Below are 24,204 nucleotides of genomic sequence, written 5' to 3' on the forward strand. Positions count from 1 at the left end.
AACCGAAAGAGCTAAAACATAGCCTCATCTAGAATTATAACCTTGTAAAAAAATAATTTTTTAAATAAATAGTGTCAGGTCAGACTCATGTACCATCTCCAACCGAATGGGCTAAACATAACCCCTTAATAATGTATTAGTTAATTTAATTAAACTATTGTTGGATGTTTACAAATCTAACCGTTGAATTTCTATCAATTATTGCAACTGAGAAGCTGGGTCTTGTAAAAAGGATAAGAAGAGGGCTCCATTTGGCCAACCTGATGTCCCTTTGGCCAAATAATGGCCTAGAGGGTTTTGTAAAATTATAACCCAGTCACTCGATTGGAGATGAGTTTTTCGGCAAATCAGGCTTTTTTTGTTTTTTTGTTTTCATTTTTTTAACTTTAGCCCCTTTATTGGAGATGGCCCCGCTATTGGAGAATACAAAAAGGAATAGAAAGATATGGCCATTTTGATCACATTACACCAACAAAACAAGATCAATGTACCATTTAGAACTTTATTGTTTTCTTTTATCATTTATTAATATTATTTTTGATCTAGTTATAATTTCCATTAACATAATTCTTCTTTCTTTTATTTATTGAGCTTAGCTAGAGGTGGATATGTGCTTGACAACTCACAAAGATCTGTGCTTGATAACTCACAAACATCTTACAGAGATTTCACATATTTTTAAATTGTATTTTACCTTATAATTATGGATGGTAACTAATTACATGAAAATTTAATGTATTTATTTACCATCCATAATTATAAGGTAAAATGCAAGGTAATGGCATGAAAATATCATTTAATTATTTAAATTATTATCGTCTCACTCTTCATTTGACGTTTGAGTTCTCTATGACAATTTCTAATTGTTTTTGTTTTTTAAGAAATGGGTCCCATCTTGTATTGAAGTCCTCTACAATTTGAGGTTTTCATGTGGGCTTCATCTTGTATTGAAGTCTTCTACCATTTGAGTTTTTTCATGAACACATTTATTTCTTTTTTATTTTTTAATGAAGTAGGCCTCAGCTTATATTGAAGATGGGATGAAAACACAACATGTCTAGCGAGTCCTGCTAGACTTGCTTTGCTAGTGAGTCCAGCTAGCAATTCCCATTGTTTAAAGATAAATGCTAAGGAGACTGCATTTTAGACAACTTTCCAAAGTCTCTCCCTCTTCTCTCCCTCGCCAAGGTCTATACACACAAAATCTGGTTCTAGTCGCCAGCCCCTTCTTGGTTGGGGTTGGTAGCAACCTTTAAATTTACATTTCCTGCAACTCTAGACTTTCCTTACTTTCCTTGCTTTACTTTTGGTCCTTGTATCTGGTGATTTTGCATCTAAGGTCAATCTCAATTTCCTTGAGCTCTGTCTTAGTTTCCTTGGGCTGTGTCTCAGTTTGTGGTGGTTCTCGTCTCAGATTCGAGATTCATGCTTTTTTCCACTCCAGTGGTTGTTCCTAGCTGCGAGTCACCTTCTCAGCCTCAGCCACTTAACTCATCTTGTGTTTCCTCCATCGATGTCATTAGGAGACATACTTTGGGTTTGGGTGGCTCTTAGGTATGGTTTGGCATTGAGGTGCTTAAAAAAAAAAAAAAGATGCTTATTTTCAAAGTTTTTATGTTGAAGGTGTTTGGTAAACTAAAAAAAAAAAGGATATTTTGGAAGCTACTGTGAGAATAAGCTGAAATCATCAGAAAAGCTGAAATAGCTAAATGCTGCTTTGGAAAACTGGCTTTTTTTCAAAGCACGCAGAGCTACAGTGCTCCCTTAATGAAACTTTCTAAAGTCCAATAACACCCTTAAACCAGAAACGGTGCTCCTTCGCCGATCTCCACAAAACCCAGAAACCCACCAGAAACGGATTTGCCGATCTACACAAGAAATGGAAACATAGAAACCCACCAGACTACTACAGCCAAAACCGATAATCGCAAAAAAAAAGAAGCATAAAACTCTCATTTTTCCTCTGTTACTTCAAGAATCTGTAGACAAAAAGAACAACAACAATTCAATTTCTCCTTCTCCAAAGTTTACAACTTTGAATTTGTTTCAAATCAGAAAAAAGAAAATGAGGAGGAGGTGGAAGAGATAACGTTGAGTCGCTGCTTGCAGAAGGAAGAGAGGCTAGATTGGAGACATCGGGAAGAAGAGGATTGAGTCATTGCCTCCTTTATCCATCTTCAATTTCTTCTTCTTTAAAGTTTACAACTTGGAGACAACGAGAGGAAGAGAGGCTGGATTGGAGACAGCGAGAAGCGAAGCGAGGCTGGACTTGAGTCGCTGCCTCTATTATCCATCGCTCGCAGAGGATTGGATGGGTGAAGCAAAGCGGTCTTGCTCCAATGGTAGTTACCATGTCGGCTAGATGAAGAAGAATGAGGAAAACAAAAAAGATGAAGAAGAAGCAGAAGCAGAGAAAAAAAAATAAAGATAAAAAATTGGGGAGTAGGGGAGAGTCGGGAGACTTCTACGTAGATTATTAACAAATGAAGATGGATAAAAGAAAGATAGGAGACTTCTAGAGAGACTATTAATAAATAAAAGACATGGATTATTAATAAATGAAGATGGATAAAAGAAAGATAGGGCTGGTTTATTATTTTACATTTAACATTATACTCATTTTATACCTTTTTTGGTCATTTCATACAATCACAGCTGTTTTACATAAAAGTTTACCAAACACTATCATACTGCTTTTTTTTTTTTTTTTTTTTTCCAAAAGCACTTTTACAAAAAAAGTTTACCAAACACTCTGTTGCTTTATTTCACAATTGCTTATTCTCACAGCACAGCAGAAGCAGTTTTTTTTCCAAAGCACAGCAATACCAAACCAACCTTTAAAGTGTTTTTAGCACTATTTGGTATGACTATGGGAGCGCTCATAGCACGAGTGGTTTTCCACCCCTATTTTCTGTTTCATCTAGTTGGTTTGTTAGGCTTTCTTCTCAATGACAGCAACTTTGCGATGGTGGTGTGGCTACTTGGGTGGCAGCGGCTGGTCCCTCTTTCCAGATCTAGGTTTTATGTTTTAGTGTGTTATAGGCTCTCTTGTTGGGTTTTTTCCCTTGTACTTTATTTGTTTGTACTTTTGCTTGCTTGGTTGTTTTGGTCTGTGTACGGACTTTCCTAACCTTGTATTAGCCTTTGTTTAATGAATTTCACTTATTTTGATAAAAAAAAAATGTTAAGGAGACTGTCTCAAAGTGAAACTCTCGGACTCTCGCCATCTCATGTTTTTAGTATAATATTTTATAATGTTGACACAAGAATTGTGCCCAAACATAAGGTAGTGGAGAGTCTATGGAGAGTTCCACTTTTGATAAAGTCTTGTTAGCATTTCTCCTATTTAAAAATGGGAAAAATATAGTAATGAATCTATATTTATCATAATTCATTACTCTACTACCACTCACTTCAAAGTTTTCACTTGTAGTATATTTTTGTCTTAACAAGAAATAATAAGGAGACTTTCTCAAAAGTGGAATTCTTCATAGATTCTTTGTCACCCCATATTTTTGGCACAATGTTTTATAATGATGGCATGAAAATTGTTATTAAATTATGAAGTAGCAGAGAATCTATGGAAAATCCACTTTGAGAAAGTCTCCTTAGCATTTCTCTTTGTCTTAAAATAAATATGCAAGAGAGTCTTATTAACATTTCTCTCTGCCTTAAGATTCTCTTTATTCTCCTTCTATTTAAACAGACACGAATAAGCCATATAAAAATAGGAAAACTAATGAAAAGTGCTTGAAAACTTTGAGTTTTAACTATAAGGACAAAATAAAGGGTAAAGTGAATAGTATCAGGATTGACTTTTTATTGTAAAAATATGATTTTTTGTTAATATAAACAGTACCGTCGACATTTCGTTAAAACTCTTTATAAAAATACTTTATATAAGACAAAATGAATAGTGTGGAAAGAGAAGAAGGAAATCATAAGAGGGAGAATTCTATCATTTTCTATTTACCGCTGCACAGATCCCTTCAGTTTCCCCGCCCATCTGCTATTTTCCCGATCACTTTTGAAAGCAAAAGATCAAAAAATAAAAAATTTAAAAAATATAAAAATTTAAAATCCATCATCATATTGGATAATGTTAAGAGATTAAATTTACAAACTAAATGATATGTCATTAATAGGTATAAACATGTTTATCAACGTTTCTAAAACTTATCTATAAATTTATTCTTCCTCGTATTATCTTTTATTTTATTAGAAAAAGAAAACAGAAAGTTCCCGATCATGCATGTCGATACAAACCAAGTAACTTCTATCCCACACACGTCGCCATTTCTCCATTCCTCTTTTGGCTCGTGGTCAAATTGTTGTAAGTCGACTCGAAACAACTCAAACTTACCCATTTGGAACTTCTCCACCGTAACCCCAATGGAGAAATCTGGGTACGGCAGAGATGGCATTTTCCGGTCACTCCGGCCGCCGCTTGTCCTGCCCAGAGACCCAAATCTCTCAATGGCCTCCTTCCTCTTCAGAAACTCCTCCTCTTACTCCCACAAGCCAGCCCTCATCGAAGGCGAGTCCTCCGAAACCCTTTCCTTCTCACAGTTCAAGTCCAAAGTTATCCAGGTCTCCCATGGCTTAATCCATCTGGGAATCAAGAAAAACGACGTGGTCCTCATTCTCGCCCCCAACTCAATCCAATTCCCCATTTGTTTCCTCGGGATTATTGCGTCCGGCGGTATTGCCACCACCTCGAATCCCCTCTACACTGTTTCAGAGCTGTCCAAGCAAGTCCGGGACTCTAATCCTAAGCTGGTTATAACACTCCCGGAGCTCTGGGATAAAGTCAAGGGCTTTAATCTCCCAACAGTGTTCTTAGTGTCAAAGGGCTTATCGGGGAAATCCCACGTTGGATCAACCTCAAAGATTCTAACTTTCCATGACTTGATCGAATCTGCTCGGTCTCTGTCCGATTTTCCATCGGTTAACATTAAGCAGACCGACACAGCTGCCCTGTTGTACTCTTCAGGTACAACAGGGCACAGCAAAGGGGTAGTTTTGACACATAAAAATTTCATTGCCTCGTCTCTAATGATCACAATGGATCAAGAACTTGCTGGGGAGATGCACCATGTGTTTCTCTGTGTTCTGCCAATGTTCCATGTGTTTGGGCTGGCAATTATCACCTGTGCGCAGCTGCAGAAGGGCAATGCTGTGGTGTCGATGGCGAGATTTGATCTCGAGAAGACTTTGATGGCTATTGAGAAGTATAAGGTGACACACTTTTGGGTTGTGCCTCCTATAGTGCTTGCCCTGGCGAAAAACAGTATGGTTAAGAAGTTTAACCTTTCGTCGTTGAAGCATATCTGTTCAGGGGCAGCTCCCTTGGGGAAAGAGTTGATGGAGGAGTGTGCAAAAAAATTTCCTCAAGGTGTAGTAGCTCAGGTACTTAATTATCATGCTTGTTTTGATTGTTTTTAACTTGTAAGTGTGATTAATTCGAATGGTTCGGTTATTTGATGATATCGACATTGTGTTTAGAGTTTGGTATTTGATTGAACCAAATGGCTATAGGCTACATTTTCTTGAACTAAATGCAAATTTTCAAGCAGTCATGGGTTAGGCGAGTTGGCTAAGGCACAAACCTTTCTGCACCCAAGTTCGAATCCCCCTTTCATAGATTATAGTAGTTTAGAATATGGTTTGTCAACGATGAAAAAGGTGCAAGTTTCTAATGTGTGTGAAATATTGGAAAAATTCAAGTTAGAAGTAATTGAAAGTGGACGGCTACTTAACCCAAAATTCAATTCATGTGAGCTGAGAAAATTGGGTGCGGTAGAGGTTTTGAACCGAGTTTTGCTAAGTTAAGGTTTTTTCGTGCAGTAGCTAGGAGGATAAAACTTCCTCACTGATTTGGAAGTTTCCTTGTTTTTCAGGGATATGGTATGACAGAAAGCTGTGGAACTATTTCGGTGGAGTGTACGCTGGCAGGGACTCGACATACTGGTTCAACTGGTATGCTTGTTTCGGGAGTTGAATGTCAGATAGTCAGTGTAGATACACAGAAGCCTCAACCTCCTAAACAGTTGGGAGAGATATGGGTTAGGGGCCCTAGTATGATGGCTGGTAAGTGTGTTTGTCAACATTCAAAAATGGTCCTGCACACATGACCATATTAACCGTCTCACAGAAAGAAAATATTCTGCATTTTTATCAGAGAAGTCACATTACTAACGACGGTCCTGCAATTTAATTTGACAGTTCATGGTATCTGAGGTATATGATTATGATTTTCAGCATCCTCGTTAATTATTAAGATGCAAAGCTCTAGTGATGATGCTTTGTTCATCCCAAGCAGGGCATTGCATTTGCCATATAATAGCATACATCAGCACTGGAGACTCTTCTCCATAAGGATCACGTTCTCTTCCCGCAAAATGTTCACTCTTTTACTCGCCGAAGAGTTGATGCGCAATGCTTCCAAATGTTTCCATCGTGTAAATTTAAGTTGGGTCTGCTGGCTTTAACTAAATACAATGCAATAATAACAATAACAATAACAGAACCATGCAGTAATTTATTTTCGATCTGAATTTCAGTTACCTCGTCGCTTATCTTGTTTAGCTTTGGAAAGTTCTTCCTTTCTGTTTCATTGAGAACTGTCAGTTAAGGATGCCTCGGGTCGGTATAATCTTCAAATATAACAAGCCTGCAAACCTTTGCTGCCTATTTGGTTAAGTCTAATTGGTTTGCCTCTTGTGCAGAACTAGTAGGATATTTGTTCAAGTTTATTTAGCGTTTCGTAGGTTTTTGCTATAATCATTCATATGATAACACCATGATTGTTAAACTCATTTCAGGGTATTTCAACATGCCGGAGGCCACCAACGAGACTATAGATAAAAATGGTTGGGTACATACAGGAGATATTGGATACATTGATGAAAACGGACTACTTTATGTAGTTGATCGAATCAAAGAGCTTATTAAGTATAAAGGTTTCCAGGTAAATTATTTTGCTAGAGTTTATACAATTGCTACATGAAATTTCTGCTGGTTGTCCCTGCAAATTTTGTAGCTATTTTTTATGCATTACAAAACACTGCCATGCTAGTTTTCCTTTAACGTAATTGTCTCTGCAACTAGAAGTTAATTAATATCTTTCTGTTTGCTTTTTTTCGGAATGGATACATACGCTCTCCGCATATGTAATTCTATTCAACCATCCTTTCTTTGTTCTCTTGGTCCTTGGTCCTCTGCTAGGTGGCACCAGCTGAACTTGAAGGGCTGCTAGTTTCTCACCCAGAAATATTAGATTCAGTTGTCATCCCGTAAGTTTGACACATACAAAATTTGTCCTGACCGCCTCATGTTGAACTTAATTTTACGATGGGTTTATTTTCGTCCTGCAGGCTTCCTGATGCTGAAGCTGGTGAGGTCCCCGTTGCTTATTGCGTACGCACGCCAAATAGTTCTCTGACTGAAGAAGATGTCAAGAGCTTTATTGCTAATCAGGTAAGTAGGAAATTTCAAAGAAGGACCATTTGGAATCCAAATCGATTTCCTTGATAACGAAATTGCTCTTGTGGCAGGTTGCATCTTTCAAACGACCACGAAGAGTAACATTCATAAAGAGTGTCCCCAAGTCAGCATCAGGCAAAATCCTCAGAAGAGAGCTCATCGAGAAAGTGCGGTCGAAAATATGAAATTGTATCATGGACCTCCTCATTGATCTAATTTTTCCTTCTATCTGGAAGACTAGTTTGTAGAGGAACACTACATGTTCCATAACGAGTATACATACTTTTCGGTGATCCCATCTCCAACACCTGTGTCTGCAAGCGTGCGCTGTCCGATGCAACAAACGCACACTAAAAGAGTAACTTTACAATGGATCTATGTAAGGAAAAAAACATGCTGTATATTTCCATTCATGATAAAAATAAAAATACAACCAAAAAATTGTTCAATTTAGTCGCAGCAGAAATATTCTTTTTTACAGTAAATTTGACGGAAAGAATCAATTTTTTTTTTTTTTTTAATCCTAACTCATTTCAATCGTCAGTTGAAGCACAGTTATTACTACTAACTAATTTTCCCAAACTGCCAATCAATGTTACAAATAATTTAAGATCATTGTTTATACGTTGGTAACACTATTCTGTTAAGAGATATTAGCCAATTTTTCTCATGAACTCTTATACTTAGTGAATTCTCCCTTATTGTTAAGTTTTTTGAATTTTCCATCCAACATTCCATTAACTTTTGCCGCCTTTACAGCTTCAAAGAGTAGAAAAATCATTTTTCTCAATTCATATATATTTTTTTCCTTTCTTTAAATTTTTACTCTCTCTCTCTCTAAAACTCTCTTCCACGGTCAGGCCATGGACGAGACCTTTATCATTTCCAAACTTGAACGCCCCTCCTCAAACAATCAACCAGATCGGTGAAATCGGATCCCAAATTTGTGTTACGTGTGAAAAAAAGAGGGTGTTGATCGAGAATTTGGGTCTCTGGTGGGAGAAATTGTGAGTTCGTGAAATGTGCGGCCATGGATTTAAGGCTAGTGGAGGAGGAGCCTTTGTCAACCAAATACGTAGGGTAAAATCGCAAGATGATAAATCTTTATTTTTCCATTGTTATCAGTGTGGAAATGATGGAAGTCTCCTCCATGGCCTGGTCGTTGATGAGTGGAGAGAGAGAGAGAGACAGACAGTAAACGTTTAAATTTAGAAAAACAAAACTCTGCTAAAATAAGCAAATTGACGTTTTACCCTCTGGAGCAGCAAAGGGTGATAGAGGCTAGCAAAATGTAGGATGGAAAATTCAGAAACTCAACAATAGGGGAAAATTGACTAATTATAAGAGTTTATGGGATAATTAGTGGAAATAAAGTGTATGGGACACGTGGATTAATTAAGTTCATATTTTGTATATGTGGTACAAGAGTCATAGTTCTATTACTTGTCTTGGTCCTATAGAGAGGTCAAATGTAAGGCTGAGGTTGTACAAAATGAGAGAGTGAGATTTCTCTTTATGTACTCGTTGCTGAGCTCATTAGCTCATTGGTGAGAAATGCAATAGACATTCTCCAAAATTCTCTATGTCCTTCTTCATTCTTCCTAGAAATCCAAAAGGGGAAATTTCTCCAAGCTTTATTCTATCTTTATGAAAAATAAAATACAAACACACAAATAATATACACTTTAGTATGGCCTCAGAGCCAGGTTCCATCGGTTAACTGGGCATGGAATCTATGCGATTTCTGATTGAAACAAAGAAGTGAATCGAACCTAGTAAAGCTCGTGTTTCTTTAGATATGTGTCTCACATGGCAAGATCTAGCAGTAGCGAGTTGCGTACACTAACTAATTATGGCGAAACTATGAATTTTGGAGGATTATGATGAGAACAATACTCAAATGTCATGGGCTATGGGATCTTGTTGAAAAAAGGCTTGAAATTCCAAAATCTAAAAAAAAGTGAAGGATGAACTCATTGTTGAAATTACAGAAAACAAAGACGGATAATGAATAAATTGTAGTTGCAGTGAAAACTTCTTTGAGTGAAAGATTGATGAAGGATGCAAAGGCGTTAGGCCTGATTCAAGGGCTCTCTTAGACGAAATCTTCCTCAGAATCTCCAATGAATAGACTTTGAATGGAGCTTGGGACATCCTACAACAAGAGTTCAAAGGAGATAAGCAGGCTAGAGGTGTAAAATTGCAAGGTTTGTGTTTAGATTTTGAATAAACCCATATGTGTGATGATGAAGCCTTATCTATTTATTTTACTCGATTATTGATCTCATAAACCAAATGAAAAGCTATATTAAAGAGATTCCTAGAGAGGAATGTACAAAAATTGTTAATTAGTTTGCCCATATCTTATGATTCAATATGCTCAGTGATTGAACATTCAAAGAACCTAGATACTATAGAGGTACAAGAGGTTGTTGCCTCATTGAAAGATTTTGAATAGAGGATAGATATGCACACTGAAAATCACACCGAGAGAGCATTTTCAAGCCTCAGTGTGACTCCCAAACATAATAAGTTTGGTAACCGTCCAAGTCAATACAAGGCATAGAAGAACTAAAAGACAAAAATGATGAAATGGGAGAACAAACCTATTCAACAACAGAAGAAAAATATTGCAACCGATGCAGCTAAAAACCCTTGCAAATATTGTGATAAGTTACACTTTGCAGAACGTCGGTTTAAAAGAAAATATATGTCAAAATTGTGACTGAAAAAATCGAAAGTGTAGGCTTAAGAATCAGATTGCATAAGCTCAACTCAATTGATTTGAGTGAGGCTTTGACTTCATTTTTATAGAGTTTCAATACAAGAGGTTGTTACATATTTGTTATCCATACAAATATTCATACTACAAAACCTATAACAGATTACAAGAGATAAAGATATGCTATAATCTCTGAGGTTGTGATAAGCTTGGACTGGTATTCAAAGGGCTAGAACAGTTTGAAGTGGCAGGAGTTTGAGTTTCAAATTGAGACGAGTCGACTTGCTGAGTTGGCATGATTTGTGACTTAGATTGCTGACTAGGTTTATCACTCCCCCACAAGCTTAATGGGCGTTGTCAAATAAGGAGCTTGGAGAGAAGGAATGAAAAATGAGAAAATGATAACCCTTTGGTTAATAAGTTTGCAAGTTGATCAGCTGTGGTAACATACCCAACTTCGATCTCTTTGCGAACTACTTTTTCCCTAATGTAAGGATAATCAACTTTAATGTGACGCATACGTGCTTGATAGATAGGATTGGAGGCAACAACTAAGGCACTGATGTTATCACACCATAAATGTGGAGGAGCAACTGAAAAGTGAAGATCATGGAAGAGATGTTGAATCCATGACAATGTCGTTGAGGTATAAACCATTTGATGATATTCGGCCTTGGTACTAGATCGAGAGACACTTCGCTGCTTCTTAAAACTCCAGGAGATGAGATTGGCACCTAGAAAAATGCAATATCCACTGATGAAACGACGATCATCTAGATCACCAACATAATCAGCATCGACGAAAGTTGTTAGAGCTAAGGAACTAAGCTTGTAAACAAGATTATGATCATGAGTTCCTTTTAAATAACGAAGTATACGCTTGACTGATGCCCAATAAACTGTAGTAGGAAAGTGCGTTTACTGGCAAAATATAATTAACTGCAAATGCAATGTCGGGACAGGTGAACATTGATAGGAGCATATTTGGGCGACTTAGTTAGCTTGTTTTCTTACATTTATGTTGTTAGTTCATAGTTATTTTAGTATTTTAAGCTATTTTCGTGTGTTTATAGGTCCGTATGGCTAAAGTAGCAAGAAGGTGCATTTTGGAGCAAAATTGGACTTGGAATGGATAGCATATGCTTAGAGCAAAAGGAATGGACGAAAATGAAGGATTCCTAATCAAAGAAGGTTTCCTACTTGAAGTAGGAAAGTTAAGCCAAGGTTTCCTATTTTGGTTTGACCTTTCCTAATCCTAAATGTCCTTAAGTTCCAGTAACATTGAAGGTCTCTTATGCATTTTGGGACACAAACTAAACCTTCCTTGCACCATTCTAGCCCTTTCCGTACCCACCTTACCATTTCCTCTTTTTGCCGTGCAAGGGGATTGTTTCTTCCCTATTTTGTGTACCAAGATCACATTCCCTTTTTATCCTAGTCAATGATGCACCTTACATTCCTATTCTATTCTAAATCCTTGCCTAATTTCAGCCTTAAAACACATTCCCTTTCCTTTTCTTCCTTGCCGTGGGTTTCCTTCCCTTTTCCCTTGGGATTCTGACTTTAAGTCTCATTTTCCTTGTGGATTTGGAGTCTAATTCTTTCCTAAACCATTTAATAAAAGTTAAGATATTTTCCCTCAAATATATAACCCTATGCCGCACCCATATACAACCCTATTCACTCATATACACAACCAGCCACCATTCACCCTTATACGCCTTAATCCGCAGCCTTCATCTCCTTCCTTAGACCATTCCGTGCTCTTCCATTCATCATACCTTCAACCACACATCCATACACCATTCCTTTACTTTGCCGCACTCCCTTACCAACCCAAATCCACTCCTAACCCAGAAACACATCCAAAATCATCCCTAAAAACTTTTGTACCGTAGCATAGCAAGGAAGAAGAAGAGAAGAAGAAGCCTTGGATGTTTTTGCATTCAAGTTGGATTGTTGGAACATTTTTAGGCATAATCTATCTTTTGTTTTCAATGTTTAATTCACGTTTTCTTTGTTTTGTTGTGAACATGAGAGGCTAAACCCGTTTTAGCTAGGGGAGGCTTGGAAACCATGATTATGTTTGTGATATGAATTTATTAATTCCAGTTGTGATTTCATAAATTATGAATGCAATTTACTTAACCGTTTGATTGAGAACTTATTCTTGTATGTTGATTGAGGAGGCCTACTTAGTTTGCATGCTTGAATTTGATGCTAGAATATAAGGGAATTTGACATAATCGTTACAAACTTATATTCACAAGTAGTTAAGGTTGTTTATCACAATCATGTTAAGTTAAATTCCTGGCATGAGTATCATGATGTCATAGTTACGAATGCTTTGTCAATGCTTATGATTTTCATAGAATGTAATGATCTTTGATTGTATCTCTATTATGATGTCATGTAGGGAACTTTTGAAGAATGCTTTGGGTTGTCGAATGATGTCATCCAATCCAATAACTAAAGGAGAATCTGAGGGTTAATTGGTGATGTCACGATTAATCTGGGTTGTTGAGGTTCATGGTTTATTGAGAAAGCAACTGGAAATCAATTTGTGTTCAAATGTATCATGTGTGGAAAAGAATCCTCTAGCTAGCTAATCATCCATATTTTTCCCCCAAATTTGTCCAAACTATGTTTAAGTCTTTAAGTTACTTGTTTTACTTTAAATTCGTCCAAAAACCCAATCCCCTTTACTTTGTTGTGTCTAAATAGCTAGAATCTGTCCAATTTGTGTTTTTAAGTATTTTGAGTCAAAACCAATTCTATTTTCGTCCAAATTAAGTCCTAGAGTCTAGTTTGAGTCTATTTGATTGTTTTGTGTTGTTTTGAGTTTTTTTAGTTTGTTTTGAGTTTTATAAGTCTAGTTAAGAGTCTTTGAGTCTATTTGATTGTTTTTAAGTTTAGTTTTATGTTTTTGAGTCAGTTTTTATTAGATTAGCAATCCCTCCTAATCCCCAACCTAGAACGATCCCTACTTACATCTTTACTACAATTGTCAATAAGATGGTTTAATTTGAGTGCTATTATTTATCACATCAAACATGAGGTATTGAAGAGCACCGACCACACTTTGAAAATTTGTACCATCTGAGAGAGGTTCACCCTCATGTAAACTAAGTTTGCATCTCGGAGCTGCAGGTGTGGTCAGAAACTTTGCATTAGCCATGTTGGTTTTCTTAAGAAGATCGAGAATGTACTTGGATTGAGACAAATACATGGCATGAGGAGTACGCTTGATTTCAATGCTGAGGAAATAATTTAAAGGTCCCAAATCCTTCATGGAGAACATGTTGCCGAGTTGAGTAATGAGAGATGAAATATGTAAGCCATTGTTGCCTGTGATGAGAATGTTGTCAACATACATTAATAAATAAACCACAGTTTTACCATTGAAGTAGGTAAAAAGAGATAAGTCAGCAACGGAAGAAATGAATCCCAGGACTTTAAGATGATGGGAGAAACACTAGAAACAGGCACGGGGTGCCTGTTTTAACCCATAAAGTGATTTACGTAATTGACAAACATGCGAAGGAAACTAAGGATCAACAAAACCTCCAGGCTGACGCATGTAAACTTCCTCAGCTAATGTGCCATGAAAAAAGGCATTTTGTACGTCCAGTTGTCAAATTGGCCACTAGAAATGAAGAGCAATGGACAAGATGATGTGAATAGTATGTCTCGCTGTAATCAAGTCATTCTTGCTGATGAAAACCATTTGCAACAAGGCGAGCTTTAAATCTCTCAATGGAACCATCAGATTTTCATTTAATTTTATACACCCATTTATTTGGTAGTACATTCATTGAAGGATGATAGGGAACTAAGGTCCATGTTCTAGTGCGTTGTAATGCATTGAATTCATCTGCCACAGCTGCCCTTCATTCTGGGAATTATTTTACCTAAGAAAAACAGGTAGGCTCAACATTATCATGAGACAAAATAGTTCGAAATGCAAACTTAGGGTTTGGTTTCCGTATGCCATCCATTGCTCGAGTTATCATACGATGACCATAAGTGGTAGGGTCAGAAGAGGAAGAATCCGAGGATAAACTTGCATCCACAGGTGAAGGTTCTAGAGTGGCAGGCGCTATGGGACGGGATGAAGGAAGAGTTGGGTGAGATATAGGCTCTTGGGGCATGAGGTTGGTGGAGGATAGGGTTATAGAGGGTGTTGATGTCACATCCCGACCTGAGCTCCACCACATCTTGAGCTCGACTCCACCATAGCACGATATTGTCTGCTTTAGGCCCCGACCACGCCCTTACGGTTTTGTTTATGGGAACTCACACAAGAACTTCCCAGTGGGTCACCCATCTTGGGATTGCTCTCGCGCGAACTCACTTAACTTCGGAGTTCTTACGGAATCCGAAGCTAGTGAGCTCCCAAAAGGCTTCGTGCTAAGTAGAGATGGGAATATACATATAAGGCTTATAAGATTCACTCCCCTGGGCGATGTGGGATGTTACAATCCACCCCCCTTAGGGGCCCGATGTCCTCATCGGCACACGTCCGGCCAGGGATTGGCTCTGATACCAAATTGTCACATCCCAACCCGGGCTCCACCACATCCCAAGCTCGACTCTACCGTAGCACGATATTGTCCACTTTGGGCCCCGACCACGCCCTCACGGTTTTGTTTTTGGGAACTAACAGGAGAACTTAACAGTGTGTCACCCATCTTGGGATTGCTCTCATGTGAACTTGCTTAACTTTGGAGTTCCTACGAAATTCGAAGCCAGTGAGGTCCTAAAAAGCCTCGTGCTAGGTAAAGATGGGAATATACATATAAAGCTTACATGATCCACTCCCTTGGGCAATGTGGGATGTTACAGTTGATGGGCGAGGGGATAATGGTGGTGAGGATAAGACGGGTAAGGTATGGGAAGTTTGTGTGGGATTAGGAGACTGTGGCTGCTACGATGGGTGATAAAGAGGCAGTGGGTCAATGTTTTGAATAAGAGAGGACTCGGGAAGAGTCATAAGTGGAGCGGGAATGGATTCTTTAAATGGCAAACATTTCTCATCAAATAGTACATGGCGTGAATGGAAAATACAACTTGTAGACATATCTAGATAGCGATACCCTTGTTGGTTTACAGAATATCCTATGAAAACATATTTTTTGGATCGAAATTGAAACTTGTTTGTGTTATAAGGATGAAGATATGGGAAGCAGGCACACCCAAAAACCTTTAAAAAAACATATTGAGGAGGTTTGGAAAATAATTTTTGAAAAGAAATCTCATCACCTAAAACTTTGGTGGGTAATCCATTAATTAAATAGTTGGTTGTGTGAAAAGCCTTGTCCCATAAGGACGTTGGTATAGAAGTGTGAGCAAGGAGAGTTAATCCTATTTCGACTATATGACGATGCTTTCTTTCAGAAATTCCATTTTGTTCAGGGTGATGAAGACAAGTGAGCCTATGATTAATTCCATGGTGAGCAAAAAATTGTTTAAAATTATTGTTAACAAATTCACCTCCTCCATCAGATTGAAGTGATTTGATGGTTGTGCTAAACGTGTTTTAAACAAGTTTTTTAAAATCCAAAAATTTAGCAAAGACATCAGACTTCAATTTTAAAGGAAATAACCATGAATAACGTGAGTAATCGTCAATAAAAACAACATAATATTTAAATCCATTCATTGAATATGTGGGAGAAGTCCATACATCTGAATGACTGAGTTCCAACGAAAAGGAAGAAATAGATGATGACAAATTGCAAGGTAACTTATGGCTTTTGCCCATGGGACATGAATGGAAAAATTCATTAGTTATAGTACCACTAATTGGTAATTTATTCTTATTAACTAAAAACTTTAAAACATGAGATGATGGATGACCTAGCCTAGAGTGTCAAATGGTATTAATCACTCTAGTTCCAACAAAAGCATGAACACCAATATTATTTGATGAGGGACTCGAAAAATGGTATAATCCATTCCTACTCCACCCTTGGAAAATGGTCTTCCCTGTTTGTAGGTCCTGAACACAAGAGGAATTAGGGTAAAGAGTGAGTGAATAGTTATTATCAAACAACCAGTTTTGCAATGGAGGGGCTGTAGTATAAGAAGATGATGCTACAAAAGCTTGAAGTTTAGGGGCTAGTACACGTCCCTCATAAGCCATATTCAAACGATTGAAGCAGTCTATCGCTGAATGTCCAGGGCGAGAGCAGATTTGGCAATGTATACGAGGATGAGGGTTACCTTGAGATGGATGTGCACCGAGAACGCCATCATTAACTACACGGAAGTGACCTTCAGAATGATGATTGGGATTGGATGGGTGATACTAGTTGCGCATGGGAGGTTGAGGACCACGAACTCCATGATAGGGACTTCCACAACCATGTCCACAACCCCCTCGTGTCTCAACAGGGGCTGTGAGGCCAATGTCAACACCAAACGAGCAATGCAGCTTTTGCCGACGTTCAGCCCCCAAGAGTAGGGCTTTAAGAACATTATAAGGGATTGCTTCATCACATGCCTGAGCAGAGGCAATAATATTCTTCTAGGCGAGACCAACATTGTTAAGAATAATAGCAATTAATTCCGATTCGAAGACCGGAGCACCAGAGAGAGATAAGGTATCAACCAAACAATTGATTTTATCCAAAAATTCTGAAATAGTAGAATCACCTCAGGTATTCGTTAACTCACTATAGAGTTGAATGAGGCGTCCCGTAGATTGGGAGGCATAACGATAATGGAGTATAATCCAGGAAGAGTGGGAAATGTTCTTCCCAATCAAGGCAGCTAACACTATGGGATGAACAGAAGAGTTGATCCATGACATCACCATGGCATCCTGCTGGATCCATGCATCATACTCATGATTGATAGTATCGGTAAGATTACCACCTGCATCCTTTAAAAATGCAGGTGGGCACTTGCTTGTTCCTTCGACAAAGGAAACAAGATTCCTACTTCAAAGCAGGGGTAGCATCTGAGCTTGCTGGAGAGGATAGTTAGTATGATTTAATTTGATCGTCAAAAAATTAGAGGCATTGGAAAGAACAAGAATGAAAGATTAGGATTGGGAGACCATTTGAGTGATGGAGGAAAGAAAAAAAAATTAGGGTTGTCGTTTGACGTTAGCTCTTGGATACCATGAAAGAATCGAAAGTATAGGTTTAAGAATCAAATTGCATAAGGTCAACTCAATTAATTTGAGTGAGGCTTTGACTTCATTTATACAGAGTTTGAGTTTCAATACAGGAGGTTGTTACAGATTTGTTATCCATAGAAATATTCAAAACACAAAACCTATATCAGATTACAATAGATAAAGATATGTTATAATCTCTGAGATTGTGATAAGCTTGGATTGATATTCAAAGGGCTAGAACAGTTTGAAGTGGCGGGAGTTTGAGTTTCAAATGGAGATAAGTCGACTTACTGAGTTGGCAGGATCCGTGACTTGGATTGCTGACTAGGTTTATGTTGAAGTTCCTTTCGAGTGCAAATATAAGGATAGTATAGTGGCACAAGTAAGGGTGTCGAACCACATGGACTGATAAACAACGTAGTGAAACCTTTTACTCTTACATTTTAGCATTAGTTAATGACTCCTATGATTTAAAATTGGGGGGGTTTAAGTAATTTTGGAAAAGAAATAAAGACAGAAAGAAAAGGGAAAAAAATTAGAACTTCCTAAAACAAACCTCAGACATGAAATAGGTTAGAAACGTTTTTAGGACATAAATCTAACTTAAAATGAGCTAAGGCCTTCCCTTAAACATTCATGAATCAATGAGATGATCTTTTAACTTATCAATTTCAAATGCACAACTAAGATGTTCACATATCTAGCATAACATATAACTAGATTGTGTGAATCCTCACTTTCTTTGCATGTGAGATGCATGACATATACATCAAACTTATATTTGTAGGTGCAACCTAGCGTGGCATATACTCAGATTTAGCACCTATAAACTCATTAAGAACGAAGAGGATTATGAACATCACATGAACCCTAGAACATGGCATTTATCCTAGATTTTCATGGAATTAGTTTACAAGATTAGTTTTGAACATAACCATATGTTGCTAATGAATGAAAGAAGATATGGCAGTCATCCTTATCATTCTTAACAAAAAGCAAACATAAACAAGGTAGCTAAGCTTGGAAATATGTGCTAGAAACAATTGAAGATAGAAAACTGATTCTAGCTTGCAAATGAAATTGATAAACTCAAAATTGCATCATAACATTAATTCAATCATGTCTAGGGCTTCAAAGCAGCCCTAAGTATCCATAACCTAAATTAAAAACATAACAAAATACATAAAAAGTTAGGAAAGCTAGAACCGAGAAACGGCTCAAGGTGGAGGACTCCTCATCCTCTTTGATGTTGTGTATCTCCTCCTTTTCCTCATTCATATTCTATGTATTTTTCTCCTATTAAAGGGCTCAGGAGTTTTCTAACATCTGACACATTTACATTCTTAAATTGACTCTCATTTATAGCTTACTACAATCAGCTTTTAGTATAGGAGTAACTGAAAACTAGCTGTTATCATAATTTGTAACTGAACAGCTCCTCTTTATTCTATCATAATTTCTTGTAGAAATCTCCAAATTACAAGCTGTAAATACCATGAGAAATAAGACTTCCCGGGCTTTCCAACCATATATGGCCCATTTTCTAATTCTATTTGAGCACTTCGGGGCAAAGCTCACAAGTTGGCTGTTCTACAAGGACCTTTTTTGGCGGATCTTAGGCCACTTGTGGGCTATGGTCTGGTCTTGGGCAAGTTGAGCTTCAAACTATCCATTCTAGGCTCTTAAAATATTCAAAATAAGATGATTTCTTCAAGCTCTTAGTTTCATCCTGAAATACAATACAAACAACAAAATACCTTGTGATGCATAGAGATTTTAAGTTAAAAACCTAAATAAAAGAGGGCATAAAAGTATAACTTTATACACTCAACAATTTATCAGTGACAAGTTTTGTCATATAGTCAAGGACTACAATAAAAAGAAGATTGTTCAACATATAAATTATGATAATCATGTTAGTGAGATTGCAACCATGTTTTATGCTTGTAATGCTGCAACTGTGAAAATAATTGAGGTTGCTTCGTATGTAGACGGTGATTATAGTAACCACATGGTATGCAGAGAAAAATTTTTGATTGGCATTGATAGAAACATGACTATCAAAGTCGAATGGGAACATGACAACCTATGGATGTAAAGGTTGAAACTGATAAGAAGATGTGATGCTTGTACCTGGACTGAAAGAAAACTTGCACAGTATTGCACAAATGATGAAGCATGGTTATTTTCTAACTTTTGGAGACTACAAAGTTAAAATTTACGATGATAGGTCATTCTCTAATCTTGTTGCAAAGGTACCTAGCTATGAAAGGAAATAGAATTTTTCCTTTGAAACTGCAGCCTGGAATGCAGATTGCCTTGAAAAACTGTGAGTCAGTCTACAATGATATGGTACATGAGATTTCGGCATTTGAATGTTAGGAGTTTGAAGTTGTTGCAAGAACATGAAATAGTACTAAGATTTCGTGAAATAAAGGTAACTGAGGGAGTTTGTGACGACTGAGCACTTGGAAAACACAATAGAGATGCATTTCCAAGGGAAACAATATGGAGATTTTTTCCCAATAGAGCTAGTGCATTCAGATGTGTGTGTGGTCCTATGCAAATAAATACAAAGTCAGTTGTGAAAGTATTGGTATGGAAAGGTAGTTGACTGTGGCATACTCACCACAACAAAATGAAGTTGCAGAAAGAAAGAACATGACCATAGTGGAGATGGCAAAGTGCATGAAGTTGCAGAAAAAAGTTGTGAACACTGATGTCTACCTCTAGAACAGGTGTCCCACCAAAGATCTAAACAAGAAAACTCCATTTGAGGACTATAGTGAAAAAAAAAGCCTAGTATTAGATACTTAAAAGTGTTTCGTTCTCTATGCTATTCTCACATCCAAGTCAAGAGAGACCCAAACTTGAGGAAACAAGTAATAGATGTCTTTTCTTGGGTTATGGAACTTGTTAAAAAGGGTTATAGACTTTACAATTTGAAAACTGAGAAGATTGTGATCTCTAAAGATGTGGTATTCAATGAAAATGCTTGCTGAGTTTGGAAGACAAACACTGAGAGAAGTATCAGTGTACTTATTCTAGAGGAAGCAAGAGAAGTTCATGAATATGAAGAAAAGTCAGTTGAACCAGAAGAAGTGCAAATTGCTCCTCAATCTCCATAAACTTCACAGAGAGTTGAAGAGCAAGGATCAAGTATATATGTAGTAAGTACTAGTATACATTTGTTTTCTAAAACTGGGGGTTAGTATGTTAATAGGACGAAATCAGCAGCTTGTGACGACATGTGGGCTTGGCACTAGTACATCTCTACTATGAAGTAGGGTGATCATACTCTTTGTCTTTCCTTTTAGTTTCATTAATAAATTATCAAACTTACAGTTACACCTGCACATCGAATGACTATTGTGTATATTATTGTTTTACTACTTCTGTCATATAGACTTATGTGACATGTAATAAAAAGGTTGAACACTCCGGTGTGCCCTTCAAGCCTTTGGGGAAGTTGAGTTTTAATTGTGTTTACGTGTATGGTTTATTTTGGGAATTATTGTATTTGTAGGGAAGATTATGCGGAGTTTTTAGTAGAATTAAGCCTGAAAATTTTGATTGTCACATGTGAACTACTTTATTTATGGCTTCATCACCACATGGTGTCGGTCAACACAATTTGATATAGAAATCCTTTCATTCTAATACCATGAAATCACTTAGTAAGAATATTTGGTCACCTGTAAAGAAGACTAAGGAAAACTAATGAAAATGGCTTGAAAACTTTGAGTTTTAACGATAAGGACAAAATAAAGGGTAAAGTGAATAGTACTAGGATTGATTTTTTAGTGTAAAAATATGATTTTTCGTTAAAGTGGATAGTACCAGAAGTTTTTTGTTAAAGTTCCCGAAGACTATCGTTGGCTCAATTACCATGAAACCACTTATATACATAAGAGCACTTCCATCGTGTGCTCCAGCCCGAGGGATAGGCGCAGGAACAGGGCCAAAGAGCCCGAGTGATGAAGTCCAGCGTGTGTTGGCGAGCGAGCCCGAGCAGGCCCGAGCGAGAGGCCAGGCAAGAATCGATAGCCCGAGAGCCTGAGGGCTGTGTGACGTGTGGCTGATGTGTGGCATCAGTGCATGCGCCGACCTTGACATCTCCTCATCCTCCTTCCCCTCATTTGACTTGGATCTACACACCCAAACCCTCAATTCAAACGAAAAACATCAACTATGCAAAATCAATTTCAAAAAATTAAATTAAACTAAATTTTCCAATAAAACTACGGTTCTAAAACCACCGCATATAGGATCAAATTCGATCGGCAGCAAATAAATCGAACAAGAAATTAAAAAAAAAAATTCAACGAATTGAACTCACTATTCGGGATTCATGGTTGGGACTTAGAACGAGTCGCGAAAAATTAGGGAGAAATTCTAGTCCCAGCAAGCAGTTGCCGCTATGTGTAGAGAGAAGGGAAGTGGAAGAGGAAGGGAAGGGAATGAAAGCAGAGAAGAGGAGAGGAAGACAAAGATTGGGGAAGAAGGAGAAACTGAGGAGGGAGGGAATGAAAGCAGAGAAGATGAGAGATGATGATGGTGGAATGAGGGAAAAAGGTAAATGAGGGGAAAAAGGGAAAGAGAGATAGAAATAAAAGAGAGAGAGAGAGAGAGAGAGAGAGAGAGAGAGAGAGAGAGAGAGAGAGAGAGAGAGGAAGAAGAACCGGTCAAAAAAAAAAAGGAAAGGGTGATGGGGATGTTTGATGGATTGGGTGAGAAAAAAAAAATTATTGCCTATTGTCAAAGCAATTCAAGTGCAACGGTGGAGATGCAAAAGACGATTACTGTTCATTAAGGGCAGTTACTGTTCACTAGGTGGATTAAATAGTGTATTGCCTGGGAGGAGGGTTCCCACGCTGGAACTGCTCTAATGGACCCCAGTCCATTTAGATGGAAAAGAAACTAAAAGAAAGAATTTGGATTACAACAGTAGGGCTACTTAGTTGAAATGAACTACGAAACACTAGATGGAAAATTGAAATGGATTAGAAACAAATTATATGAAAATAATTGAAATGGATAGGAAATTAACCATACACAAGGAATTGTTTGAAATTCCTGGTTTTCTTCTTTTTTCTTGTAAAATCTAATACTTATTCATATATCAAATTTAGGAGCAAACAGTATATATATTTGGTCCAATCAAGTAGCAATTTTACTGTATTTATAAACATTAACTGAACTAATCTCACCCATTTCAGATAATCAAATGACAATATAAACTGTCTACCGTTTATCAACTTTGAGGCATGATTCTTCGGTTTTGGTAAACCTAATTCCGCAACGAACAGAAGCTGAAATGGAAAATCCTAATATATATTCGAAACTAAAGCACATATGCATATGCATATTATATCTTAGGAAAACTAACGAAAAATTCAAAAAAAACTTTAATTTTAATGAAAAATGACAAATAAAGGTATAGCAAATAGTACCAAAAAAAGGTAAAAATGTGATTTTTCGTTAAAATACTATAATTATGTATAATTAATCAAGAGACAAATTAGTGGGTTTACAAGATATAATGATTATAGTATATTAGTATTCACCTGCACTGGCGCGCACACACACATATGCATGTTATCAAGAAACAAATTAGCGGGTTTGTTTTTAATGAACCAAAATGGCATTCACCTGCACTGGCACCTGCACCTCTTGCTTGTTCCTCCTCTTCCTTCTGATTTCCATTTTCCTTCGTTTCCCTTATTCCTTTCCTCTTGTCTTTGTTGCTCTCATATATCTAAAACCCTTTCCATTCTCTGAAGCTTTGGTTTTAGGGTTTTTCAAGGAAGGAAGAAACATGAACGAGCACAAGTGCAGGTGCAAATGCAGATAAAAGCAACATTTTGGCATCTGCGCTGTGTTAGCTCCTTCCCTTTTACAAACTTTTTCAGAGGCTGCGATATTTTCTAACCGGTACAATGAAACTTCCCCAAGCAATACGAGGATTTATAAGCAGATATTGTCTGGAGAGAGAATGTATGCGTCCGTGCAGGCTTTTTATTTAAATCAAAATAATTATTAAAGCAGATATTGACACATATCGAATAACTATGAGTTGTGTAATTAGATTACATTATGTGACATTATGGGTGGGGTAACGATTTGATGCCCTCCATTATTTTGGTATTATCCAAAACAATGGATAGCAAGAGAGTAAGACAGACAGAGATGCAGAGCTTCTCGAACGAGGATATTCGGATTCTCTTTGCGAGGATTTTGGAAATCTTCTAATTATGCTTCTTCATCGTATATCGTGCGATCAAAATTATTTTAAATTTTATATTTAAAATTGAATACAGACAATATCTGACGAAAACTGATTACATAATTTACGATGAACGAACACGATTAAAAGAACTCATAAACCCTGATTTGTGAGGATTTGAAGAAGATCCTCATTCGAGCTTTTGTAGCATGAATCCTCTACCTATGTATGTCCTATATTAACCGGGAAAGAGGACCACGTGATGCAAGCCCCCAAGCACGTGGGATTTGATGTACTGAGTAATCAGAGGCTGCCACGTGTCGTCCTGACCTTAAAAAAACAAGTGGACGTGGACAGTCACATGGCCTCCTACTTTTTGCCTGGGCGTCGAGGTGGACTGGTGAGTGAGGTGTTGGGTGTTGTCCAACTACAAGTCTCTCGCAGTCTCACGTTTGGCATTTGGATTAAATGACTATTCTGTGCTTTTCATGGCTTTTGGTATATCGTAGGGTCGACTAAACAAGGCCAAGTTAGCTAGGCTATCTCTGTGGACCCAAAACTCCATATTCTATCTGGCCCTTGCAATCAGACAGAGGTGGGATATGTATCTCCCAAATAGAGAGATATGCAGTGCTATCGAGGGTA

General features: G+C 37.5%; 1 protein-coding gene and 1 long non-coding RNA gene across 2 annotated transcripts; one reads left to right on the forward strand and one right to left on the reverse strand.

Annotated features, from left to right (window-relative positions):
* Window positions 1–4,252: 4,252 nt before the first annotated feature.
* LOC137716559 (putative CoA ligase CCL7) lies at window positions 4,253–7,934 on the forward strand. Its single transcript, XM_068456013.2, has 6 exons — window positions 4,253–5,409; window positions 5,901–6,090; window positions 6,825–6,970; window positions 7,228–7,295; window positions 7,377–7,479; window positions 7,557–7,934. The coding sequence occupies exons 1-6, from the start codon at window positions 4,393–4,395 to the stop codon at window positions 7,668–7,670; spliced, it is 1,638 nt and encodes a 545-aa protein (XP_068312114.2). The 5' UTR covers window positions 4,253–4,392; the 3' UTR covers window positions 7,671–7,934.
* Window positions 7,935–18,413: 10,479 nt separating this feature from the next.
* LOC148698131 (uncharacterized) lies at window positions 18,414–23,298 on the reverse strand. The gene is made up of 2 exons (XR_015960865.1): window positions 21,673–23,298; window positions 18,414–21,483 (listed from the first exon to the last, which is right to left on the reverse strand). It is a non-coding gene; the product is annotated as an uncharacterized LOC148698131 (long non-coding RNA).
* Between the last annotated feature and the right edge of the window lie 906 nt (window positions 23,299–24,204).

Source organism: Pyrus communis, chromosome 3, assembly GCF_041283825.1.
Source record: "Pyrus communis isolate YQ-2024b chromosome 3, ASM4128382v1, whole genome shotgun sequence".
NCBI classification, from domain to species: domain Eukaryota; kingdom Viridiplantae; phylum Streptophyta; class Magnoliopsida; order Rosales; family Rosaceae; genus Pyrus; species Pyrus communis.

What these genes read in the sequence shown, in the direction of transcription:
- LOC137716559 (XM_068456013.2), top strand. Translation starts at nt 4,393, where the DNA reads ATGGAGAAATCTGGGTACGGCAGAGATGGCATTTTCCGGTCACTCCGG. An exon ending in CTCAAGGTGTAGTAGCTCAG is followed by an intron (nt 5,410 to 5,900) that starts GTACTTAATTAT and finishes CTTGTTTTTCAG; the next exon opens with GGATATGGTATGACAGAAAG. An exon ending in TTAAGTATAAAGGTTTCCAG is followed by an intron (nt 6,971 to 7,227) that starts GTAAATTATTTT and finishes GTCCTCTGCTAG; the next exon opens with GTGGCACCAGCTGAACTTGA.